This window comes from Martes martes (genome assembly GCF_963455335.1).
Source record: "Martes martes genome assembly, chromosome: 1".
Classification (NCBI taxonomy): domain Eukaryota; kingdom Metazoa; phylum Chordata; class Mammalia; order Carnivora; family Mustelidae; genus Martes; species Martes martes.
In genome coordinates, this window is record NC_137888.1 from 28366202 (window position 1) to 28388007 (window position 21806).

General features: G+C 36.1%; 1 protein-coding gene across 1 annotated transcript in view; it reads right to left on the reverse strand.

The window, feature by feature from the left end:
* LOC308351509 (multidrug resistance-associated protein 1-like) overlaps window positions 1-21806 on the reverse strand; it is a gene marked incomplete at its 5' end in the record, with an annotated part of 92013 nt that overhangs the window by 52459 nt on the left and 17748 nt on the right. The window contains 5 exons of the mRNA XM_080817228.1: window positions 583-729; window positions 2340-2477; window positions 4544-4609; window positions 7058-7312; window positions 18268-18445. Coding sequence (XP_080673354.1) covers window positions 583-729; window positions 2340-2477; window positions 4544-4609; window positions 7058-7312; window positions 18268-18445 — 784 coding nt within the window. The remainder of the gene's footprint in view (window positions 1-582; window positions 730-2339; window positions 2478-4543; window positions 4610-7057; window positions 7313-18267; window positions 18446-21806) is intronic.

Here is a 21806-nt window from a genome sequence, read left to right on the forward strand (position 1 = left end):
CTTCTTCACATTCCCTGTGGTTTTAGCAGCTTTCTACTCATTATAGTATTCAAAGCGTCTCCAGAGACTGGAGATTACAATGAAGGTAGGCTGAACCAAATACCTCATACAGGGTTGGTTGGCAGACTGGTATTAGCCAGGCACTCGTCTCCCTGCTTTATTTTCAGTGCAGAGGAAATGCTGCTAAACCCTGAGAAAACATTCATGTCCAGTTCCATGCAAAGCACCTCACTAAAAATTTTTCAACTGAAAACAAAATGAGCCTTTTGATGGCACAGCATCTGACATCAGTCTTAAAAAGCTAAACAATAGAAACGAACACTTAGCAAAGAAAACAATATCCTATATTGAAATACTTAAAAGTCATTTTGATAGAAGAAAAGCATAGGCAAAGAAGACATGTCTCCTTCCATTCTTTAATATTTTCTATTATTCATTAATTCAGGGAGATTAATTTTGAAAGCAGTGTGAAACTACCACAAAAAGCAAAATAAATAATGAAAGAAAGAAAGAGAGAAAATGTGCAAAACCATAGGCTCCAGTAGATGAATGATTCTTAGTTTAAGCATATTTTGGATATACCTGGACTACAGCTGAGATCACCATTGGTAAATCAAACAAAGGAAGCCTCAAAATATTAAACAAAGACATAGATGTAAACACTTTGGTGGCTGTTAAAATGTTTCCTTCATCCAATAAGAAATAGATGCCAAATGTTGCCAGGGACACCTGAAAAATAGAGACATGTTCCTTCCTTCAATTACTCAATGCTAAGAACAGGATGAGTTAAGGTTCCAAAAATAGGGGAAAAAAATTAAAACCTGTTTTATTGTTGTTTACCAAAATTCAATGCCATTCGGTATGATTGCTGAAGAATATAAAATAAACGTTCGGTACACTAAGATACACAGATCATATAATTGTATATCTTAGACCATGGCATCCTTGGGACTATGCAGTCCAGCTCCCTTCTGTAAGACAGTTCTTACTAGAGTCACCACTCCCATTTAAATTGTATACTACTGGAAGTCTGGGTGGCTCAGTTGGTTAGGCATCTGCCTTCAGCTCAGGTCATGATTCTGGGGTCCTGGGATCAAGTCCTGCCTCAGGCTTCTTGCTCAGTGGAGGGTCTGCTTCTTCCTCTGCCTTTCACTTCCCTTACTTGACCTCTCTCTCTCTGACAAATAAATTTAAAAATAAAATAAAATGTATACTAATTGACCTTTTTTCCAAGATGGAGTATTACATGAATTTATTTTCCAGTGGTGTGTGTATACATTCTGATTCATATGTAGTGATTATACTTTCTGTGAGTCATAAAATTAACTGAAGAAAGTATGAATAAGTTATGGCCCATACCATTTATATTTATTCTTCTAAGTTTTATTTAGAAAAGGCAGAAAAGTTCATATATGCATGAGAATATATTGACTATCGCGTACCTAAGACTTATCTTAAGCAAATGCTTCTTGGACATTTTTACACCAAAGAATTCCAAATGTAAATATTGCTTTTATTTTTATAATACCAACATATATTTTTAAATCAAAAATAACAGTATTTTAACTTACCAACAAAAGAGACATATGGAATTCCTCCTGACTCTCTGACCATCGGGAATGGTAACTTTAATGGAATCTGATGCTTCAGTTCTACGTGATTTCATTACCCTTTAGCTTTCACTCATTGCTTTATACCTCAAGGCAATTTATATTCTAGTTTACATAGCATGGGACTCCTAATGTGTACATGGTATGATAGAGAATGGCCTCCGTTCCTATCAATTTGCCTCCAAATACTAATTCTATAACTTTGAGGATGCATCCCAAACTAGAATGGACTTCCATTTCCTATTGTGAAATGAGAAAAGTGAGGCCTTATCATTGCAAGAATGAAATAAGGCAATCTCTATAACTTATCTGACATGCAGGAGTAACATTCAATAAATGTTAATTCTCTTCCCAACTCCAGAGTGTGTTGGGTCTTGCTTAAAAGGGATTAATCACACAAATCAAGACATTTTAGAGCTGAAACGAAACTCTGGAATGCAGGTTATATTGTTTAAAAATAGAATAGCATATGTTTGAGCTGTGAGACATTTACAAAGAAGTAAAATTTTATCATTTGTAAAAAACACAGACCAATGAGAAGGCACGTATTTCCCCCTTCTTTAAAACTTCCATTCCCTAATCTACATCAATCAATGACTGCATTTCTTTAAAATTTTATTTCAAATACAGGAGATTTCACTTTGGACACCTTAATTCCAGGTAACTTGGAGGTGAATCTACAAATCGAATTTGAAAATCAAAATGGGAAATATATTTATATACACTCACCAAGAATGGAATGCAAGTTAATGTCAGCATAGAAAATACAGCAAGATACCCAGCTGATTTTTGTACTTCTAATTCCTGTTCTCGAATTTCAGTAATCTTCTTTTGATAGGAAGGTTCCCATGCATAAAGCTTGAGAATCTGTAAAGGAGTCAGATAATGACTATTTGATAATCAATATCATAGAAGAAATAAAAACATGCATACATGCAAATATACACAGCCTATCCCCCCCACATGCACAATTGTGAAAGTTAAAAAAAAAAAAAAAAAGCTGATAAACTCATAAAGTAAAATGCCCCTATTTTTAGCTGAGTCAAAATATTTTCTTGAATTGTGATTTTTTGGGGGAGGTAGTGGCTGGAAGAAGAAAATCACCATCTCTCTCTAGCCTTAGGTCCGTCTTACCCACCTATAGCTTATTCTTGAGTCAGACTTTGGCAACATCCCAGCTCTTGGCATAAGCTCCATAGCACATTCTCTTTAGCTTAATCTTGGTCCTTTTCCTGCTGGTCCAACTCTCACTTCAATCCACTCCTCATTTCTTAATAGCTATGCTCTTCTCCCTGGACTCCCAGTTTCTTGGAAACTGACGGCATGGGACTTGAAGCCATTTTTCAGAAAGATGACTGGTGTTTTAAGATTGTAAATTGGAATATAAATATTTTATTTTCTGTTTCTCTGGATAACCCTAAAAATCTCTCACTGGCACTGTGAACTTAAACATGACATTTAATTGCACAGAAACTTAGGTTTCCTTGTTTGAAAAATGAGAATGAGAAATTATTTTCTTGGGGTTTATAAGAATTATATGAGGAAACTTGTATCTTATGTAGTATATAAGTATATACACATATACTTATATCTATAAGTAGAGTGTATGATCCATAGAAAATGTTCACTAAATGGGAGCTACCATCATTATCAGAGAGAGACCATGGTATCTGTTATCCTTACCCCAGGGATGCTGACCGCCCACACCTTTAAACTATGCTATACTTTCAACTTGCCTATACTTTGTCCTCTACCGGTATTCTTGTGTAGTCACTGCTGGGATTGCAATTTCAAATTTTAGACTTTGCTCAGATCTTCAGGAGATGTTCTTTATTTTATCTACACTGTCCTAGTCTTACTAATAATATAAATTTCCTTTTAAGAATATCAATATTGAAAACCTATACACATACACTGCTATAGTTTTTATGAATACAGGGGTTATCAGTTAACCCACTGAGAGGTCCAAGATGCATTTGGATCACATTACTTTGGGAGTGTCTGACCTTAATCACATAATCTCAGTTATTCGATAATTTAATCTGAATTAAATTTCAGAGCTACTTAAGGCTATTCTTAATTTCAGATAAATAAATGAATATCAGTCTCTTTTCAAGGTATCTTTTATCTAACAATGTCTTTCACTTTAGTAATTTTCAATGTTGTGAATGTTCTACATGGCACAATACAGCATAATTTTTATTGATTCCTAAAGCGAATCAATGTGTACATATCATGGGCATATCCTATTTTTACAATGATAGATGCACCAGACAGAGGAAATTTCCTATGAAATTATCAATTCTAGAAGAAAATTCCATGTGGGCTTTGTAAATTTTGCCCTTTAGAAAAATCTGTTAAGGCATAAACCAGGTGCAACAGGATTTGAAATTCTGTCTATCCATCCATCTGAAAGTTCATGAGGTTGGCTTCACTGTTTTATCATAGAGAAAATATTAATGGCATGGGGCGTAGCTTTCTTATGGAACAAATAATTTGTAACATACCTTTTGCAGAATAACATTTGTTTGATCATTTCTATTCCACATAAAAGAACCTGAATGACATGTCATCATTTCCCCCATATAAATCTGCCTTCACACTGAAGATGACATTATTGCCACTCTTGCCTGCTTCATTCCATCTCTTTTACCCAATTCCTTCGAACAAGTCATTTTTTGTATCTTTTGGGGTATTTGTGTTCAGTTGTTGGGTGAGAAACAAAAAGAAAACACCTGCATTTTGTTTGATTTTATTTAAATACTATTTAGTAATAAGAATTCCTATACATCTGAAATCTGAAATACTCTGCCAATAATTTTATATATAACTATATAATTACTTTGATATTAAGAATGATAAAAAATTCATTTATTGGCTAACATTGCTATATTCTAAACAGTGAAATTAAAGTCATATTCCTTGTATATTACCTTAATTCCATGTAAGATTTCATTGAGTAGTTTTATCTGTTTATCTTTGTTCTTCGTTTGACTTTTCTATTTAAGGGGAATAAAATGATAGCATATTTGAAAAGGTTGCTAATAATTTAACTTACATGGCCACAGCTATTTTAAAAATACAGTCTATTTTTTCCATTTTATATAGTATTTACTTGAAAATCATCTTAAAATATTAATATATTATTCTACTGATAATGTTAAAAATTAGTTATAAATAGATATTTTAAAACCTAAAAGTAGTCAGCAGTAGATATAAGCAAGGTGTACATTTCAAAAAATAGCACAAAATATAGTATTAATTTAGATGTAATTTAAAATTGAATAATAAAATGATATCCATTTTCTATTAAAATGGGATAAAATTCTCCAAACTCTATCAACTATTTACATATATAATACATATATATCACAATAGAAGTATCACAGGAATAAAAATAAAGGTCTGTATATTGTACATACACTATCTTGAGTATTAATACTTGTGATTAAAATGTGTATTTTCAGACTCCTGGGTGGCTCAGTCAGTTTAACATCTGCCTTTGGTTCAGGTCATGATCCCAGGGTCCTGGAATCAAGTCCCACATTGGGCTCCTTGCTCAGCAGGGAGCCTGCTTCTCCCTCTGCCTTCACCCTCTCTCTCTCTCTCTCACACAAGTAAATAAAAAAATGTCTTTTAAAAAAATGTGTATTTTCAAATACTGGCTCTTTTTTGGCAACGCCTATGTAATTACTGTATATTTATTCAAATATTTAACATTTATATTATTATATCCTTATTATTGCTTGGATGTTGCTTCTTAAGGGTTTCTTCTAATAATACTGTCACAATTATGGTATAAATAATCATAAGTACAATATTTGTATATCTAACAAAGTACACATTTACACATTAATATCCGTAATATTGTTTGCACGATTAAAGGCCTATTTCCTGCTTAGCATATTTGCACATAATATTGCAGTCTCTTTGAAAGTTTTAGGGCTCTACATTAAGGTCCCCCAAATCTATTTCTAGTCCTAAATATCTGAACTTAAATTATTTAAAATATAAAATTTTTTAAAAAGCTAGCTTAAAAGTATTTATTAAAATTATAAACAAGCTTGTTATTCTAAACACTAGTGTGTCAGCGATTCATAATTACTTCATAGTTACATGGTATTTTCTGGTTCTCATCTTTAAAGACTAGTCATCTTTTTGGTAATTATTTGGTAATTAATCTGAATTTTAAAAATTCAGCAAAATATAAAAGAAGGTGTAAATCCTCATCACCTCAACATATTAAGGTAATAAGTGAAAAATCTCCCCTCCATCTATTCTACTTTATAGGTAACCTTTATTTATTTATTTATTTATTTATTTATTTATTTAAATGTAGGCTCCATGCTGAATTCATGACCCTGAGATCAAGGTCTGAGCTGAGGTCAAGAGCTGGCGACCTAACCAACTGAGCCACCCAGGCGCCCCTATAGGTAACTATTCTTCAATGACTGCTTTATCTTTAGATTCTTTCTATGCATATACAAAATCATTTATATCTATATAACTTCATTTATGCATCTCTATCATACCCACATGCATTGGCTTATTCACATTTTAAAAACTGGATTAAGGATAGTTATATACCTATGTGCATAATATACACATATACATACATACATGTGTTTCTTTCTTTTTTCCCCTAATATCTGATTGACATATTTCCATGTCCTTATATAGATATTATTCATCTTTGATCCACTTAAAATAATAAGTGCCATAAGCAATACAGCTGCTCCTGTGTCATTACTTGAACACATGAGACCATTTGTCTCTCTCCTGATGGCGTGTGTGGCTTTCCAGGGCAGTGAACTGTGTCCTGTTTCTCCATTCCTACAGTACAGCACTGTGCACACTGTCTGGCACATGGCAGGTAAGATGAACGACTGAATGTAAAGGAAGAATATTCAAATGAATTCAGTTAAGCACTTACTATCTCCTTGCTGTACGCGGTCACTCCTGGATCACTATAGGCCATTCTTTAGACACAATGAGCATACGCTCACCCCCAGGCTGTGTGTACATCATTTCTTCTGCTTAGTAAATCTTTTTCTCAGATACCCACATGGATTCCTCCTTTACCCTGCTGATATATCATTTCCTTCCTGAGGACTTTACTGCCCCTGTATGTGAAATGGCGCTCTTTGTTACTCTATCACCCTAGTCTAAGTTGTGTTTCTTTGTATACAAATTAACACCAGGCATTATCTTCTTGATTTATTTCTTAATGCCTGTCTCCTCTAATGAAAGCAGGAACTGATCAGCTCTCCTCACGGCTATACTTTGCACAGGACAGATATCCAATCAATACGGGCTGAATGAATGAATGAATGATAAATCTGGATTATTTCCACAGGTACAGAATTAACTAGTTGGTTATTGTCAACTCTAGTCAGAAAATTCAGGTTCTGTTGGACATATGTCAAAGGAGGCCATCTTTTTCTTACCTTTAGCTTTTTGACTCTAGTTGCAACTAAAGCATTTACTGGTATAACAAACACAAGGACCGCCACCCCTGCTAACACAGCTGGACCCAGCTCTTGCCAAAGAAGCGATATGGCCATCAGGATCTGAAAAGGGGCTGACCAGAGGAGACTGAGGTTTGCTGTCAAGTCCATGAGTTGCTGGGCATCTGCTGACATCAAGTTAGTAATTTCCCCAGTTGAAAACCTCTTTCGAGAAACATTAGACAGAAGTAGCGCCTGAGAAAAGAGAGGCAAAATATGTAAAGAGTTCTGTAAATGATGGGGCATCTTTATCGCCAAACGATGGTAACTTTTAATGTCAATTTTCAATACATTTAGGAAAATCTACAAGATTATTTATGTGTTAGGATTATGAAACACTGAAACTTTTTAAAATGTTTTTAGATGAAGAAGATAGAATTACTGATCAAAACACGTAGTTCTAAATTTCACTGCATATATGTAGAGAGTAACATTTGGATTCCCAAGCAAATATATTCACCAAAACCCCTCCACAACTTGTCAATTACAAAATTGCAATCTAGTCTAGGGGTGCCTAGCTGGCTCAGTCAGAAGAGCATGTGACTCCTGATTTCCAGCTCATGAATTCAAGCCCCATATTAGGCATAGAACTCACTAAAACAAAACAAAACAAAACAAAGAAATCTATTCTAGATTTCTGGCATTGAGGATCCCCTCCATTTGCTGTCACCCCTATAATGCTAAACCATCTAAATTTCATCAGTACAAAGTACATAAATGATTCAATAATTATCAAATGAATGCTGATGAATAGTACATGCTTGAAACTAGAAAGTTTAAGGATGACACTGTCCCAGTTCTCAAGAAGATTATAATTCAGTTGTGGAGTCCACTCCCCGCCACCCACATATACCTCCTACACAGGATGGTCGTAAGCATAAAAATAGTTAAGAAGGGCCATGGGAATTTGGAGAGAGAAAAATACTGGAAAGCCTTCTTGGAGCAGATGGAGATACATCTTTTCTTCCAGAGCCCAATTCTCACTTTCTATGCACATTATTTTAATATTTGTATATTGAATTCAATATTCCCAAGCTTAATTATCGGTAACTCTTACTAAAGTTGATCTTAGAAATTCATTTATTAAATTCTCCACCCATTTAAAATTCCCAGTGAAATGCATAAGTAAATTGTCAAAGTGGTCAAGAATTGGTATGTGTACTGGAAGCCAGGCAAAAGTCCATTCATATGCCAAGAATTTTAAGGAATTTCCACTACATTGATTTAAAGAGACAGAACAGAGAGGTGGAACTAACAAGAGTAAATGAGATACAGGAGGCACTCAAAGTCTGTTTTTTCAATAAATGAATAAGACAAAGCCTCCCCAAAAAAGGCCCATGTGGAAAATAAGTAGTCAGGGTCTTCAGTGGACCTCTTCTGACATTCCCAAACTCAAAGCAGGAGGGCTTCATGCAAAGGGGGAGGCCACGGGGCCCACTGGAGGGACAGCTCAGTCCTGAGACGTTCACAAGGTGCCAGGATCCCCCAAGCTCTACGGGCTACTTCAGTGTCCAATCCTCATTTACATTTCTACACAGTGCATTGGAAACATTTCTGTTACTGATTAGTAAGAGGGGGCAGTTGTGCTGATGATACAAGAGAATGACCACTACAGACACAAGTGAGAAAAAAGGAAAAATACTAGTCAGTATGACAGTCAAGCTTTAGCCATGTCTCCTCCAAAGGTAGCTCTTTACTCCTGATTCGTAACTGACCACCTAATGCAGCCAAGTGAAACAACGGAAATCCAAGCACTGGAACTCTCATTTCATTAAGTCTCTAACATTTCTCCAAAGATGTCCACTATTCTCTAATAAAATCCACCAGCAACTTAAAATTATAAATAAATATATTTTCTCTCATCCTTCTAGAAGGAAAAGATAAATAGTATTTAGTATTCATAAAAATACTAGCAGATTGAAGAGTTCAAAGTAGCTAAATTAGCCAAGGAATCAAATGAATGACCTCCTATTGGAAAAAACATATCACAAGAAACATAAATATATGGCTATCTCTTCGTAATCTTTATAATGGAAAAACATGATATCCATTAAAAATGAGTAAGAACAGAAAAATTACTTCAAATTGAAAGCATAAATGTCAAATTAAAAAAAAATGTAACAGAGGCACCAAAAATCCAAATGGATATTACAACAAATGGAATTCCTTTTTTTTTTTTTTAAAGATTTTATTTATCCATTTGACAGAGAGAGATCACAAGTAGGCAGAGAGAGAGAGAGGAGGAAGCAGGCTCCCTGCCGAGCAGAGAGCCCGATGCGGGACTCGATCTGAGGACCCTGGGACCATGACCCGAGCTGAAGGCAGAGGCTTAACCCACTGAGCCACCCAGGCACCCAACAAATGGAATTCTTAAACTATGAGTAGATATGTCAAAAACTTTCCCCAGAAATTAGAGACAACATATTTTTAAAAATGAAATGATTTTTTTTTGTAATAATAGATAACATTTCTTGGGTGTTTACTTTGAAATTCCAGTACCCATGCCAAGTTTTTTTTTTTTTATTTTTATTTCTTTTCAGCATAACAGTATTCATTGTTTTTGTACCACACCCAATGCTCCATGCAATATGTGCCCTCCTTAATACCCACCACCTGGCTCCCCCAACCTCCCACCCCCTGCCCCTTCTAAACCCTCAGGTTGTTTCTCAGAGTCCGTAGTCTCTCATAGTTCACCTCCCCTTCCAATTTCCCTCAACTCCCTTCCCCTCTCCATCGCCCCATGTCCTCCATGTTATTTGTTATGCTCTACAAATAAGTGAAACCATATGATAATTGACTCTCTCTACTTGACTTATTTCACTCAGTATAATCTCTTCCAGTCCCGTCCATGTTGCTACAAAAGTTGGGTATTCATCCTTTCTGATGGAGGCATAATACTCCATAGTGTATATGGACCACATCTTCCTTATCCATTTGTCCATTGAAGGGCATCTTGGTTCTTTCCACAGTTTGGCGACCATGGCCATTGCTGCTATAAACATTGGGGTACAGATGGCCCTTCTTTTCACTACTTCTGTATTTTGGGGGTAAATACCCCATAGTGCAATTGCAGAATCATAGGGAAGCTCTATTTTTAATTTCTTGAGGAATCTCCACACCGTTCTCCAAAGTGGCTGCACCAACTTGCATTCCCACCAACAGTGTAAGAGGGTTCCCCTTTCTCCACATCCTCTCTAACACGTGTTTCCTGTCTTGCTAATTTTGGCCATTCTAACCGGTGTAAGATGGTATCTCAATGTGGTTTTAAAATAAAACTGGCAGCATCATGTTACCTGATTTCAAGCTTTACTGCAAAGCTGTGATCACCAAGACAGCATGGTACTGGCATAAAAACAGAGACATAGACCAGTGGAACAGAGTAGAGAGCCCAGATATGGACCCTCAACTCTATGGTCAAATAATCTTCGACAAAGCAGGAAAAAATATCCAGTGGAAAAAAGACAGTCTCTTCAATAAATGGTGCTGGGAAAATTGGACAGCTATATGTAGAAGAATGAAACTCGACCATTCTCTTACACCATACACAAAGATAAACTCGAAATGGATAAAAGACCTCAACATGAGACAGGAATCCATCAGAATCCTAGAGGAGAACATAGGCAGTAACCTCTTCGATATCACCCACAGCAACTTCTTTCAAGATATGTCTCCAAAGGCAAAGGAAACAAAAGCGAAAATGAACTTTTGGAACTTCAACAAGATCAAAAGCTTCTGCACAGCAAAGGAAACAGTCAACAAAACAAAGAGGCAACCCACGGAATGGGAGAAGATATTTGCAAATGACAGTACTGACAAAAGGTTGATATCCAGGATCTATAAAGAACTTCTCAAACTCAACACACACAAAACAGATAATCATATCAAAAAATGGGCAGAAGATATGAACAGACACTTCTCCAATGAAGACATACAAATGGCTATCAGACACATGAAAAAATGTTCATCATCACTAGCCATTAGGGAGATTCAAATGAAATGATTTTTTAAAAACACTTAAGGCACAGAGAAATTTCAAAATCACACACATACACACAAGATATAAATATATACACATTTATGTATACGGTATATAAACATATTATATTCATACAAATATTAATATATTTACACTTATATTTCTTTATAAATTCAGAGTAATGAATAACGTAACTTCTAGAGTGGAATGCCTGGGTTCTAGGGCCAGCTACTCTGTTTCATATCTCTTTGACTGTGGGTAAGTCACTCATTGTTCTGAGTTTAAGTTTCCTTATATTATATGTACACACACACACACACACACACACACTCAATCATTATATCTACAGTGACCTCTGTATCTACAACTGATTGTATATGTTTCTATGCGCTAATAGTGCTTAAAACAGAGTACAACATATACATATGTTAATATGTGTTTATTATATATGTATTATAAATGTTTACTACATCTGTATATTATACATACAGATAACAAAAAATACACACATATATTACACACATAAAACACAACACATAACACAATTTACAAGCAAAGAATAAGAGGAAATAATTTTAAAAAAATAGAAATCTTGGGCACCTGGGTGGCTCAGTGGGTTAAGCCTCTGCCTTCAGCTCAGGTCATGATCTCAGGGTCCTGGGATCGAGCCCCACATCGGGCTCTCTGCTCAGCAGGGAGCCTGTTTCCTCCTCTCTCTCTGCCTACTTGTGATCTCTCTCTCAAATAAAAAAATAAATAAAATCTTAAAAAAAAAAAAGTAGAAATCTCTCTAAATGAAGGAAAGATTTTAAACCAAAAGCAGTCAGAAAATAGCAGTCTAATTAAAAAACAGTATACCTCCTCTTACCCTGGTGAAATCTGTAAATTTTATAATGTTAAAATTATCCTTAAAAAGAAATACTTACAAGCACCCAAACACAGAAAAATCAAAACATGACCCATTATCCTAAAATGGTGGGATAATAGGTAGGGGTTGGCAAGCACTTTGCTATGTACTGAGTGAACCATATGTATTATGAGTGAAGATGGGGATAGCAAGGTGGAAAGAAAAATAGCAGAAAAATTGAAAATAGTAGGAAAAAAGTTTAAAATATATACGAAAGTTTCTGTTATGCATTTATTTAAATTTATGCTTATATATAAGAATAAATGTACTTAAAAACAAAATCAAATAGATTATTTTTTTAAGATTTCATTTATTTAGGGGCGCCTGGGTGGCTCAGTGGGTTAAAGCCTCTGCCTTTGGCTCAGGTCATGATCCCAGAGTCCTGGGATCGAGCCCAGCATCAGGCTCTCTGCTCAGCAGGAAGCCTGCTTCCTCCTCTCTCTCTCTGCCTGCCTCTCTGCCTACTTGTGATCTCTATCTGTTAAATAAATAAATAAAATCTTTAAAAAAAAAAAAAGATTTCATTTATTTGAGAGAGAGAGAGAGCACGTCAGCATGCGCACGCTAAGAACCTAAGCAGGGGGTGGGGCAGAGGGAGAAGTAGACCCCCCGCTGAGCAGGAAGCAGGATCAGGACCTGAGCAAAGGCCAGCCCTTACAGGACGGTGCCACCCAGGCATGCCCTCAAACAGATTAAATACAAAAAAAAGAATCATAAAGAAATCATATAACGATGTATTTTCTCAATATGTTTTATCATGATATATTATGAAGCACTGGGTATTATATGTAAACAATGAATCTTGGAACACTACATCAAAAACTAATGATGTACTGTATGGTAACTAACATAATAAAAAATTAAAAAATGAAGTAAATAATAGATTACAAAACAGTGTATTACAAATATATATGTATGCAGGTAAAATAAATGTTAAGAGAAAAATACACCGATGTTTATCTTTGCAATCTAGAATTCTGAATCTTTCCTATTTTATGTATTACACATATTTTCTGCAATATACAAGAGAAAATTTGCCTTAAAAATTAATTGTTTTCAAAATATTAAGGAAAAGACTAAAGAGCACTATATAACTGGATTTTGTTCTGCATGGCATTTTTAACATCAAGAGCACTGATTTCTCTTTCAATATTTTTGACTGCCAAATAAACTTTTACCTTTCTGTAAGGGACAAAATTCACAAGCCATGAAGGGGAATTTTAGTTACTGCTTATTGCTAAATTATACAATCTAAACTGCCTCTTTGTTATATGAAACAATTTGGAAGAATATTGTAATATGACAGCACAATTATACTGGATGATGCAACATGTTCTAGAATTGTCTGGTAAAAAGTATTTAAAGAGATAAAAGAGAGAAAGCCAGACTGAGGTAAAGAGAAAATCAACGGTAAAATCTAAAACCATATAAAAAGTTGGGAGTTTATAAATACTCTTCAATCAAAATGATAATTAACCAATTTTCATTTACAATTACATTTTAATCATAATCACTTTCACAAAACTCTGTTATTTTTAAATTCCATCCAATTTTGAGATCTTTTCTACAATATTTTCTTTACCTAGTCTACACACACACACACACACACACAGCACAACTATGTGATTTATCACTTCCTGAAATTTCATTGATTTCATTTGTTGAATTATACTCTAACAAGACCCAGATGAACCAGATAAGGCTCCAGCCTCAAAAACTTCTCTTGATTGGAAATATTGTGATTATCCCTGCACTCAATTCACTAACATCTCACTTTATCATCTGATGATGAAGTTTGTTTGCAATTTCACATTCTCCCTCTTGTATATTTGCTCCTTTCTAGACTCACTGCCATGGTCCTGGTTCATATCTTTTTTTCCAGAACTACTGGTTCTAAGGTACTCCTTATTTCCAATCCTCTCTAATTTCATTAGTTTCTCCTGTTCATCCATCTGCCCTATGACTCAAATGAGTCCCAATTTCCTCTAGAATTAAAGTCCGTTCTTACAATGTATCTTTCAAGTTTCTGAAAAAAGAGCTGCAGTCCCTTCTGTTTTACCGTCCTACCCCTCCCCACCATCCCACTCATAAAAATATTATCTCTCGCTAAATTAATCTACTCATCGTTTTCTGAGCAAGCCACGTATTCATCTGTGTACTCCCTCCCACAACATATTCCCAACGGTAGTCTTTGCCTCGTGCAACTCACCCTTCTGAATTAAACCATGCAATACTATGGAATATTAACCATGACAATTTCCTAGCTATAAGTCATCGAAATCACATAATTTGGAGCTGGAAGGGTCCTAAAAATTCCTCACCCAGTGATTCTAAACCAACAGTTACTACACTTCTAAAGAGATATGGTATACCTAAAGGTGGATCTTCATAACATTTATAGGAACTCATTCTTCTTCAGTTTTTTTGTTTTGTTTTGTTTTGTTTTTGACAGAGACAGACAGAGAACACAAGCAGGGCGAGCGGCAGGGGAAGAGGAAGAAGCAGGTTTTCCACTGAGCAGGGAGTCTGATGCGGGGTTCGATCCCAGGACCCTGGGATCATGATCTGAGCCGAAGGCAGATGCTTAACCAACTGAGCCACCCAGGCGCCCCTCTTCTTCAGTTCTTCTGTATGCAAAAAAGTATGCCAGGATTCTCTTTTTGACACTAAGTGCAAGATTTAGATTCTGCTTCTCCTCTTTCTGACTACATTTAAGTGTTTTAATTTTTTAATTTTTAATTTTAATTTTTATTTATTATTTTTTTAATTGTACTAAATTTTGTTAATTTTCTTGCATTTTATAATTATCACAATTAAGGTTAAGAACAAATCTTTAAACTACACATATAGACAGTGTAGACACTGCACTATTGTCCAATAATGGTGGCCACTAGCTATGTGTTGCTATTAAATGTAATTAAAATTAAAAATTCACTTCCTTATGAGCCACAGTTCAAGGGCTCAACAATATGTGGCTAGTGGCTGCCAAACTGGGTAGTGTGCCTGTATTACTTTTGTTTAGTTAAAAAAATGTTTTAGAAGTCAGGAAGTTTTTATTGTATTTTGGTTATTTTACTTTATTTCATTTTTTTTTTGAGATACCTCCTTCAACATAAAACAATACTTTGGTCTCTAACTCAAAGTTATTCTCTCTGTCAGAATCCCATGTTCCAAATCTCTCCTGTTTTTCCTCCCCCACCTTTTTAAAAAATTGTGATATATTTAATTGACATATATTAGTTTCATGTGTGTAACAAAATTATTTGGTATTTGATACACTGCAAAATGATCACAAGTCTAGCTACCTTCATCACCACATATAGTTACAAGAATTTTATTTTTTGTGATTAGAACTTTTAAGATCTATTCTCTTAGCAGCTTTCAAATACACAATACGGTATTTTTTTTAAGGATTTTATTTATTTATTTGAGAGAGAGAGCAAGCACAAGCATGGGGAGAGGCAGAGGGAGAAAGAAAGGGAGAAGTAGACTCCCTGCTGAGCAGGGAGCCTGATGTGGGGCTCAATCCCAGGACCCCCTGATCATGGCCTGAGCTGAAGGCAGTGGCTTAACTGACTGGGCCACCCAAGTGCCCATCACAATATACTATTATTACTATAATTGCCATGCTGCATGACAGATCCTCATGACATTTATTTTTTAACTACAAGTTTTGTACCTTCTGATCACCTTAACCCATTTTTAAAATCACAAAGATTATACTGGACAGTGTTTGGTGGAAGAATGCCCCTAGACTGCCCATATTAAACCCAGGACTAACTGATGCTGCTTTTGAAGCATATCCTGTTTCTTAGTCCTCAAGAATTGTCATGGGGCCTGCACCTGTGAGCTAAGGGGTAACAAAATCTGAGCTTTGAGACTCATGAACTCTTAAAGTGATCAAGTGGAATGGGGCCCATGTTTTTCCCACAAACCTTAAAAATGATATTCCTTGAACTTTATTCTAAACCAGCAGCAGTCATGTGGATGGACAGAGAATAAGAAAGTCCTAACATTTCCCTTCCTCACCAAGAAAAGGATCTGAGACCATGTTTACCCAACTCTAATAGCAAGTCCCTAATGATGTAGAGCCAATGTCAGATTAATATGGGTCCTCTGGTGCCACTACAAGAGCCATTTTGGATACTGAAGGTATCTAAATATGCTAAAAGTCAGAATTCTACAACCTGTAAGGAGAATGGAAATCTGGGACGCCTAGGTGGCTCAGTCGGTTACTCGGCTGCCTTCCGCTCAGGTCATGATCCCAGTGTCCTGGGATCGAGTCCCACATCAGGCTACCTGCTTGGTGGGAGCCTCCTTCTCACTCAGCCTCTGCCTGCCACTCTGCCTGCCTGTGCGCGCTCTCTCTCTCTCTCTCTCTCTCACTCCCTGAGACAAATAAATAAATAAAATCTTAAAAAAGGGGGGGGGGAGGGAATGGAAATCTAACTACCCTAATTAGTTAGCCTCCTTCTCACTCAGCCTCTGCCTGCCACTCTGCCTGCCTGTGCGCTCTCTCTCTCTCTCTCTCTCTCACTCCCTGAGACAAATAAATAAATAAAATCTTAAAAAAAAGGGGGGGAATGGAAATCTAACCACCCTAATTAGTTCCACAGAGACAGACTCTCTGGAAAGCCGATGTAGGATACAACACTTAGAAAAAAGGCGAGCCTTACATCACTGCCACGTGCACGTGCCATCTCAGTGCCTCAGTACAGGTTATAACAACACAGTTATGACTTCTGCTACTTGTTGGATGGACTTGGCATTAAATTGTAATGCACACACCAAGCCCTACTGAGCTGGCTTGATTGCTGCACTCCTTTGATCTTGAGTGCTCTTTGTTCTTAAACCATCTCTAAGGAATTGGTGGTTTCCTCCTTGTAGTCAGGGTTACCTCTTCCGTTATTATCTCCAGGGTCTCTCTACCCTTGAAATAGACTCACCTACAATGCTTGATTGTCTTTTTTTTTTTTTTGACAGCTTGTTCTAATTTCTACTTCAGTCCACTCTTCTATATTTGTATATCCACCCAAATCCTGTTTCCAAACTCCAATGCTGTAATCACTGAATGAAATCCTGTTCCATATAGACTATAGATCAAAAACAAGTGTTAAGATTTAAACTGATTCCTAGACTCTTTGATATCCTTCCTCCATATTAGGATTTCTCAGAATTTACAGCTTCTAAAATTATGACCCTAACAGAATGTACCTGCATTTGGGCTAAGGCCATTCCTTACCCCCATTTTGGCCCAATATGGCCAAATGGCCTATAAGCTTCATGCCCAGCTCAGCCCAAATTATAATACTTCCGTCTGCTAATACAAATTCTACACCTTTCCCAAAGACCATATGAAGGCTTCTTTTCTATGTGAAACCTTCTTTAACTCCACACAATCTTTGTAGATTTCCTGCTTATCTGACCTCTTATAAAACCTGTATTTAGTTCCACATATTAATATGTATGCTAATGATTCCCCCCAATTTCTTGAAGGCAGTTATTCATTTACTCAGTCATCCAACTTTTATAAAATACATTAAAGTCACTCTCCCAGATAATAAAGTACAACAGGTAAATAGGTTTTTATTCCAAATCTTAAGGAGCCCACAATTTGCAGAAGAGTACAGAGTAAGAACGCAAAATACACTTGATTGACTAATCCAGGTGATAACTATGGGAAGGAAGAAACTCTTTAATTATTTATAACTATGAAGCCTAGTAAAAGGCTCTGAATGGTAAAGAGGTGGTACTTAAAATTGCATTTTCAAGAAAGAACAAATTAAACTTCAGCATGATCACAGGTGTAAGGATCAGCCAGGTTTTTCTGGAGGTGAGTGGGTACAGAGGCAGAGCCTAGAATGAAAGAGAAGCAGATAATGATCGTATAGAGAAAGATGGCTTTGCTGCATGAGAAAGCAAGTAGAGCCAGCAGAGGAAGAACAAAGAAGTAGTATGCAGAATCAAAACGATCATGAAAAGAAGAAACTTTACTGATACATAAACACAGACAACCATGAAAACATTCAGCACCTTCACTTTGGGAGGAGGAGCTGGTGACACAACAGTGGACAGGGCTCACCAGAAGTTGCAGGGGCAGTAAGGACTATAGAGAAATTAATACAACCAACATGGATGACTCAAAGTTCTTTTAAAGCAAAACAAACGTACATGCAAAGGCCCCCTAGGAAGCTTTTAATACTCTCCTATGTTAAAGTATGCAAGGAAAGAATCCATTTAGAAATGGAGAATTCCTTAATTTTTTACCTTTTTGTAGATGAGTCCAATTACGGCTGTCTTAATTTTTGCTGAAGTGAGCATGTTAAAACGTTGGTATTGCTGAAGGACCAAGGTTTGCAAAAAGACTACAAGAAAAAGTGCCAAAGCGTAACCATAGCCACTCCATCCAAAACCTGGGCGATGTTCACAGAAAATGATCATTTGCCTGGATGTCATACAGAAATTGAGAGAGGGGAAGAAAGGTTAAACATCGGAGGTAGTTAAATGCTTATGTTACACACACTCACATGTTTACCTGCTCTTTTTCTCTTCTTGCCAAGTTGGCCTCTTCTCTCCCCTCTTTATTTTTAATCCAAGTATTATATAATAAAGTAAACGGAATCAACAGTTACTTTCAGAGGCTTTTGAGTACGAGGTTAATCTCTAGTTTTCTTATGGTAATCTCACCAATGAACTGTTCTGGCCTAACTTCATCGTACAAATTGAGACACAAAGACCGTTAAAGATTCTTTTTTTTTTTATCATTATCATGAATTTTGTTAAATATAGGGAAACATGACAATTAGAATGTTAAGTAGTGAATCTCTCAGCATGGCACACAGTTTTTTCCAAAGTCCTGAATTTTATCTCACCTCTTATTACTTTTGTCCATATCCAGTTTCTCTCTACTCTATCTTCCCACATTTCCTCTTAAGTCTGGTGACAGCATGGTCATGATGATCACAGTCAATGCTGGGGTAGAGCCAGATAGTGGGGATGGTTCTAAGCATAGCTCTCTTGGTTGCTTATTGTCCTTCAACTGTAAACACTGGTTACAACTCCAAACGCCTCATATCATAGTTAATAACATTATATAGGTGCTCTCAACTTTTAAAAACTGTATCCGTGTGACTAATAATACAAATTTTAAAAGCCTACATATACTCTATGTCATGGTGCAAACAACTTGGATATATTCTCTCAGATACTACAGATTAATATGTCATTTATTTTGCAGCCTCAATTCTTGGTTGACTTAGGTGGTTTCTGTTATTTTATAAGTAAAATGTATAATAATGTTTTAGAAATGTGTATGTATATATATATATATATTTTTTTTTTTACTCTGAGTTCTGGAAATGCAGAAATGTACTTGTTATTGTAAATAGCCATTTTGAATTAACTTAAGGTTATAATCCGAAGGAAGTGACATATGATTAGGTAGAGTACACCTAAATTTTTTTAAGAACATTGACTTAAAAACTCATTCTTTGTGTGAGTTTATGTTTTTAAAGTTTATATTTTAAAAAATAAAAAATTAATGTCTAAGCCTTAATCTATTTTATTTGCAGTTTGGTCAATTTATGGGTAAAAAATTAAAAGCAATTTGTGCTTCCTGAATTGCTTTATAAACCAAGAACTTCAAAAGATTAACTTTATTGGAATTGTACTTTGCAATCAAATATATACTAATGTTTCTAAAGTTACTATTAAAACCTCTAGTCACTGAAAATTATTTAGAGCATTGCGTATTAAGTTAGACCACAGCCAACAGGAAGTTCTGTATTTCTGAGTGGATTTCTATCAGATGCCATCCACTGGAACACCAAATTATTTTTACAAGAATAACTTACTGGGGTGCCTGGGTGGCTCAGTGGGTTAAACCCTCTGCCTTGGGCTCAGGTCATGATCCCAGGATCCTGGGATCGAGCCCCGTGTGGGGCTCTCTGCTCGGCAGGGAGCCTGCTTCCCCCAGCCCCCGCCTTGCCTACTTGCAATCTCTGTCTGTCAAATAAATAAATAAAAATCTTAAAAAAAAAAAAAAAAGAGTAACTTACTAAATGTCTTTTTGGTCTACGAATTAAATTTCCTGAAAGAGGTGCACTATTCTTATTGTGGGTGCATTTACCAATTAGACTTTTTTCCTTTCTCATAAAATCAAACAACTAAATGACTGTCAACAGGTACCATAGTGGTTCTACACATATAAATCAGGAAGTATTAAAAATAATCTATGATCAAGACACAGTGAATACCATAAAACCAAATTCATCAGATATGAATGCTCACTGGTTTGACTAATATTACAATAAAATTCACAGAAAGGGGGAAAAAGAGTAAGCATAACCATCAACAAGAAACATTTCTTCTAATAGTAAGTTAATGAAGGTATTATTTTTATATATTTTTTAAAAATTTATTTTTATTTTTATTTATTTATTTGACAGACAGAGATCGCAAGTAGGCAGAAAGGCAGCGGGGGTGGGGAGTGGCAGGGGGAAGCAGGCTCCCTGCTGAGCAGAGAGCCTGATGCAGGGCTTGATCCCAGGACCTGAGATCATGACCTGAGCCAAAGGAAGAGGCTTAACCCACTGAGTCACCCACATGCCCCTATTTTTATATGTTTATTATACATGTGAGTCATGATAACATGACAATGTATCCTCATACTTAAAGACAGTAGCCTCTAATAATTTCCCTTGTCAAAAGAAAAAATCTATGTCTCAAAATTAGCTTATAAAATTAGCTCCCCCAGGCTTAGATTATGATCATATAAAGTCATAAAATTATTTTTTGTTCCAAGTTTTTATTTAAATCCTAGTTAACATATAGTTAAACCCATAAAATTCTTTCTGATCATTTATTCCTCAATGTGAAAATATTAAAGCTATTTAGCTACTCTAGAATGAGAATCTCTTGAAAACGTGTGTGACTTTAGATAAGCCCATATATTCAGTATTCAATTCAGGAAAAGTATTTGAGTTCTATGTGCCAGGCTCTGTGCTAGGCAGTAAGAACACAGAAATTGAGTAACACAGAATCCTTTACCAGGAGGAGGTCATAGTCTAGGCAGGGAGAAAGATAACATCAACCACCTCATTTCAATGCAATACTGACATAACTGTTTTGCAAGTATGGTCAAGCTAGTGTGTTATAAAGTGTGTCACAAAATTAGGGAGAACATTCTTTACCCCTAGACAAGGACCTAGTGATTATTTAGCATCCTGTAGACTGCAAATATTTGGAGAAAATAGAGACACTGAATTGCCATGAACTATGCTATTTTAGAAAACAGTCACCACAGGGAGATCTAGAATGAGTTTTTTGAGCAGTAGTCACTGAAATCTAGGAATCAGAGCATGACTAAAAATGGCTGGGAATCTCTTGCTACTCCTCCCACTCAGAAGTCAAACCTAACTATTCTAAGTCTCTTCTCCTTCCGCCTGGACTGATCCAGGGGCCTGCTTGACCAAAATAATGTGGCACAAGTGACATCCTGGGGTTTCCAAGGCTAGGTCATAAAAAGACTAGTCGGAGCCTCTTGGCATGTTCAGTCAGAAAAAAATCCAGCTGCTATGTAAGGATTTCAACTGCTCTGAGACTTCTGTGCTCAAGCTAACCATTTGGAGAGGCTTGGAGAGAAAGACAGAGTTGGAGATAGGGCCACTTCTAGCCATCTTAGCCCAGGCATCAGTATGCACGCTAAGAAGCCATCCTGGATATTCCAGCACCAGCACACATAATAAAGAACCAAGACAACCCCACTGACAGCCAAAACCAAGGCCCCCAACATATATCTCTACTTG